Source organism: Trachypithecus francoisi, unplaced genomic scaffold (genome assembly GCF_009764315.1).
Source record: "Trachypithecus francoisi isolate TF-2019V2 unplaced genomic scaffold, Tfra_2.0 Lachesis_group3, whole genome shotgun sequence".
Lineage (NCBI taxonomy): Eukaryota > Metazoa > Chordata > Mammalia > Primates > Cercopithecidae > Trachypithecus > Trachypithecus francoisi.
This window is the reverse complement of record NW_022681468.1, coordinates 124258982-124264981: the sequence shown is the minus strand read 5'-3', so window position 1 is coordinate 124264981 and position 6000 is coordinate 124258982. Positions and strand designations below refer to the sequence as shown.

General features: G+C 45.8%; 1 protein-coding gene across 3 annotated transcripts in view; it reads right to left on the bottom strand.

Annotated features, from left to right (window-relative positions):
- Nucleotides 1–3329: 3329 nt before the first annotated feature.
- The window catches only part of PARP16 (poly(ADP-ribose) polymerase family member 16), a 33545-nt gene continuing 30874 nt past the window's right edge, over nt 3330–6000 (bottom strand). For 2 of the 3 annotated variants that reach the window (XM_033189743.1, XM_033189742.1), the window contains one exon: nt 3335–4779. In XM_033189743.1, coding sequence (XP_033045634.1) covers nt 4644–4779 — 136 coding nt within the window. In that variant the 3' untranslated portion in view covers nt 3335–4643. Of the gene's footprint in view, nt 4780–6000 lie in introns of all 3 variants that reach the window. The other variant, XM_033189744.1, reaches the window with a different exon arrangement.

The following is a 6000-nucleotide window of genomic DNA, read 5'->3' as shown; positions in this document are numbered from 1 at the left end:
ATCAGTGTTTAATGAAATGAATTAAACAGAAATGACATGGAACCACTTCCCCTACTCTCTCTCTCTCTCATACACATGTGCACTTATTCCCACAGAGCAAAACTCTTTCCCTTTCTGATAGAAACTGACAGCTCATGGGATGCTGCACATTTTCAGAAGCAAGGACCTCACCTGTGAGAGGTTCCCCCTTACAATGGCATTAGTGACAGAAGACAGATGGGGTTGCTTTTCACAAGACCTAAGGCAGCTGGGGGCCCCTATGAGGTGGCTCCAACTAAACCACTTTTACCTTTCCCAGAGCTGCTTGGCCTATGGGATCTCCCTGAGATTTAGGGTTGCTGCTAAATAGAATGTTCAGTCTCGTGTAGGGCTTGTCTCCTTCCTGCCTCTCCATTCCCAGGTACCCAGAGGTCTCACACTATCCCCTAGTACACTAGTCCAGCGCTAACTCATCCATTAGACATAGGAGGCACAGTGCCTAAGGCCCACATTGCAAAAATGTTTTGATTTCTTTTAAAATTAGAAGAAAAAAACTTTTAAGTGGAAGAAAATGGTTTAGTACATATTAATATATTCATCTTTATATCAATGCAGTAATAAAATGTAATTTTAAAGAGTTTTTTTTGGCCGGGCGCGGTGGCTTAAGCCTGTAATCCCAGCACTTTGGGAGGCCAAGACGGGCGGATCACGAGGTCAGGAGATCGAGACCATCCTGGCTAACACAGTGAAACCCTGTCTCTACTAAAAAATACAAAAAACTAGCCGGGCGAGGTGGCGGGCGCCTGTAGTCCCAGCTACTCGGGAGGCTGAGGCAGGAGAATGGCGTAAACCCGGGAGGCGGAGCTTGCAGTGAGCTGAGATCCGGCCACTGCACTCCAGCCTGGGCGACAGAGCGAGACTCCATCTCAAAAAAAAAAAAAAAGAGTTTTTTATGGAGGAAAGGGGGCCCAGAAAGGCAAAAGTGCCCAGGGCCCATGGAAGTCATAATGTGGCCCTGCCCTAGTCTTCCCTCCTGCCCACTCAAACCCTCTAGACTCCAGAGTTTTCCTTCCCCCATATCAAAACGTACCTGCTATCTCATGTCCCTCCACTAACCCTGGAGCTCCTGGAGGGCAAGACCATTCGTTATGTATCCTCTGTGCCCACAGTCGTATCAGGTATTGCGTTACCATTTCTTCTTTTTGCGGGGAGGGGGGTTGGAGGTGGGATGTATGGGGTGGAGCAGAAAACTCAGAAAAAAAAAGACAAGGCTAGGTTTGAAACAAATATTGCCGGAATGAGAGGCCCACTCCTCAGCCCTGCTCTCTAGAAGTAAGCTAATGTGACAGCAGAGTCAAGCCAAAGCAGGGGTTCTTCACTTGAGACATATGGCCAGGTCTCGGGGAGCAGAGAATTCCTGGAAACTGCAAAAACTTCCCATCTATGCAGTCTGACTTTGTCCACATCCCCTATACTGAACTCCACTGAAACTGTTTCTGCTGAGTTTGCCAATATCTCCAATCCAGTAAATCCAACAGACACTTCGCAGGTATAACCCTGGGTTCTCAGCACCTTTTGACACTGCTCATCTAGCCCTCCTCTTTGGCTTCCATGACACTTTGCTATCTCAGTCTCCTCCTATTTCTCTGGTCACTACTACTGTCTCCTTTGCAGGCTCTCTGCTCTGTTGGGCCCTTAAAAATAAGTAATAAAAATAGCAGCAACAGATACATATCAGTGATTTACTCTGCACTGGGCACTACAAAAGCATCAATCCTTTTAATCCTCAAAATAATCCTAGATCTGTTCTCCAACCACCAGCTACAGTGATTCTTCTAAAAACCATATCTCATCATTTCCTTGCTTAGAACCTTCTAATGGCTTTCCTCTGCCCACAGTTTTTAAAGTCTTTCAAGATCTGGTCCCTGCCTACATCTTCAGCCTGATTTCTCATCACTGCCTCTTCCTTTACAACCCGCCTGCTTTTAGCTTCTCCAAGAACTTCAGGTCTTTGCATGTGCTGTTCCTACTGCCTGAAACATTTTTCCTCCACTGTTTAGCCTAGAACCAATTCCTCTGGGGGAAGGAGACTGGTTATGTGATTGACACTGAAATCAGTCTGCCAGGTTCAACTCCCAGCTCTGCCATATCCTAGCAATAAAACCTTGGACAAGCTATTAAACTCTCTGGGACTGGCTGGACATGGTGGCTCACACCTGTAATTGGGAGGCTGAGGAGGGTGGATCACTTGAGGTCAGAAGTTTGAGACCAGCCTGGCCAACAAGGCAAAACCCTGTCTCTACTAAAAATACAAAAATGGCCAGGCATGGCGGCTCACACCTGTAATCCCAGTACTTTGGGAGGCCAAGGTGGGCAGATCACTTGAGGTCAGGAGTTCATGACCAGCCTGGCCAACATGATAAAACCCTATCTCTACTAAAAACACAAAAATTAGCCAGGTGCGGTGGCATGTGCCTATAATTCCAGCTACTTAGGAAGCTAAGGCAGAAGAATTGCTTGAACCCAGGAGGCAGAGGTTGCAGTGAGCCGGAGGTTGCAGTGAGCCGAGATTGCACCACTGCACTCTAGCCTGGGCGACAGAGTGAGATTCCATCAAAAAAAAGAAAAAGAAAAGAAAAGGAAAGAAAAGAAAAGAAAAGAAAGAAAAAGAAAGAAAGGAAGAGAAGAGAAAAGAAGAGAAGAGAAGAAAAAGAGAAAGAAAGAAAGAAAATAAAAATACAAAAATTAGCCAGGCATGGTGGCGTGTGCCTGTAATCCCAGCTACAGGGAGGCTAAGGCAGGAAAACTGCTTGAACCCGGGAGGCAGAGGTTGCAGTGAGCCAAGATTGCACCACTGCACTTCAGCCTGGGTGACAGAGCGAGACTCCGTCTCAAAAAAAAAAAAAAAGTGGATAAGGCCTGTTGTGAAAATTGATCAGTATAGTAAGGTGCCTTGCAATGTTACATGTGTCACCTGAGTATTTTCTGACCCTAGACCATGTTAGGACTTCTTGCCAAGTATTTCCCTCAACTTTATAATACCATAAACTCCCAACTTCACTCTTGAAATGTTTGTCCATCTGCCCACCTTGCCAGGCTGGCAGCTCTGTGAAAGCAGTGGCTTTCTGACTTTGATCCTGCTCATATTCCTAGTGCCTGGCATACAGTAGGTACTCATGTTTGTTAAGTCGTTAACTAGAAATCCAAGACCTCCTAGATATCATATCCTGGTGATATATGCTCTCCAGCAAAAAGCTAGTTTGAACAAGGAAGGATGGAAGATAAGGTTTTTAACAACAAGGCATATAGGGCAGACTCATGCTGAGGCTGAAAGCATTCACAAAAGCAACTTAAATCATTAAGAAAATATCTTTATTTATTTTGAAATGTTCCAATAATCAATGTAAAAACTGTGGTAGTGGCTCTTTCACAACTTTACAAATTATAGAAAAATTATTTTTCACTTTCTCTGCAGAAATCTCACTCCCAAATTGTACAGGGCTCTCTTATGGCTAAAACCCAGCAGGAAGAAGGGAGCAGAGAATACAGCAAGCAGGGCTCTGGCTCTCTGGGTGGCCAGAAGGCTTTTCCTACACATTAAAGCCCAGGTTGAGTCCCAAAGACCTGTGACCCCCTCTGAAGGAGGCTCCATTCACACGGTTCTGTGGCACACTGGGGCAGGCCTCTATCTCGAAGGCCAGTAGGCCACAGAAGGCCTGAAAGCATGGCACTCGTGGTTGCAGGCCACAGTCAAGGCAGCTTTGTGAGAATGAGAACAGGAGGCGAGCCTATAGCTCAAATCCCTTTCTCTAAAACACAGCCAGGAAAGAGGCTGTGGACACTGGCCAAACAGTGCACTAGGTTTAGAAATTTCCCCTTTTACTCAGCTCACAAAGACTAATTTGTCAAACAGCTATTAAAAAAAAAAAATCAGAAAACAAACATTTGGTTCCATTTCAGCTATAATCAGCAGTTGGTAATTTTCAGAAAAAGATGACTTGAGTTGCTCATTAAGTCTGTATTTTTTGTCAGGCCCCTAACTCCTTTCTTTCCCATCCATAGTTTTTTGGGGAGGTGGGGAGGTACAGCTGTAGGAGAAGGCTGTTTGTTGATTTGAGAAAACTGTTAAAATGTTTTGCACTCACATACAAAGGCTGATGGAATTCAAAAATGATCCCACTGATTTTTATGAGAAACATGACTGTTCCTCTTGGGTGTCTCAAGTCAAAACAAGGCAACCGCCTAGTGATTTATAGTTCCCACATTTTCCGCCTTCCAGAAGGCATTAGAGAAAGGGCCAACCTCCGCCAGGAGAGATTGTAAACACACCACTGACAGCTTGGACACTTTGTTTTTAAATGCAGCAGGGCCTTTGCCTTTGGCCCTGGCTGAAAAGCCAACTCCCTAGGACAGTTTAAGAAGGAGCAGATGGAAGCGCTCCCCCAAAACCTAAGAGTGAGGGACTAGAAGTCCCCGTTGCCTGGAGTGTGGCTAGGAACATCATCAAAGGCAATCGATACATTTAGGACATACGAAAATTGTCCTGTGGTTCCCCAACTGCTGGCCCGTAGGCTCAACCTGGCTGGACACGTGGCATAGGAGGTACAGAACAAGTTACCATAAGGCACATAGTTGAGGTAGCCCCCACACCAGGCCCAGAAAGATTATCTTTTTGCACGATTCCAAAAGTGTTGGAAAGCAGAGGAGTTGATGACACTCACTATGAGCAGCAGCAGCAGATACAGGGATATCATGACGGTAAACCAATGGCTGGAAAACCAGGAGAGCTGGCTCGAAGTCCTGTTTAAGAGTGAAAAAAGAGTGGTGTTGGCAAAAAGAGAAAAACATTTTTTTTTAAAGTGTGTACAAGAAGTCTGGCTCAAAGAAGACAAAATGATGAATTTCATCCTTTGCCTGAGCCATGAAATGAAGCTTCGTGCTTCCTCGCTCAAGAAACCTGGGGCTGTTTGCCCGGGCACTGACACGCCTTTCAACAGGATATTTTCTAAATGTGCAAAGACAGCTATGCAATGAGCTCATCCTGATCTTCCCGTTTGCAGCTCCTCTTTTACCATTTACAACCCATCTTGATATCTATAACAATGACCTAGCTCAGGGTGCCTGCCCAGATGATGGCAGGTGGCAGGTTATTTAGTTAAAGTCTTTTCACTTTTAGACACATGCAGATATAAATCCAAGCTGGGGAAATCCTCTTTGGCCCACTAGGAGATGATCTAAACCACCCAAGTGTGCACTAAAGAGAGGCTCCAGGGAGAAGTGGGAAAGGAATAGAATTTTCAAGGATAAAAAGTCAGATGATTTTAAACCAAAGCATAATGTCACCCGGACCCAAGCACCTTATGTCGATTTCCCAAATTTGGGCAGGGGTCTAGAGGAGACTCTACTGATTTATGAAGTCTGGAAGTATGGAAACCACCGGTGTGTACAAGCTGGAGTGGGGATTATTTAAAGTGACCCCTTCTCCTGTCATATCTACTCACCTGCTGCTGGCCCCTGCAAGGAGCACCAGCATGGATTCTAACAGTGCAACAAAATCTCAAGAGTGGCCCCCAACCCTGGTGAGCCCCATACATACCCCCACACTGCAGAGATGGAACTAGGCATCCACCAAAGCTGATAAGGTTTGAAGGCCCACATCTGCTATTGAGTTCAATGCTCTCATTTTAGAGATAAAGATGAAGCATCTCAGGTCCAGAGAGGGGCAGTTGGTGGTTCAGCAGCCACTGTGGGAAGCTACTGAGCTAGCCTGTGCACAATCCCACCCAGTGTCCAGTCACTGCCCTGCCTCTCAGCTTAACCTCATCGGTGGGTCTCAGACTGCAATCATGGGCCTAGTGGCTAAGGGGCCACACTGTTTAGGGCAGTCAATTTGGACTCAGTCAGTCCCTCATGCTATTTGTGTTTACCAATCTTTCTCTCTTCTCACTGGAATATAGTCCCTAATTAGGGTTGAGATCACATCTTCTTCAGCTCTTATCTCCCACCCCTCACTGTGTCCAG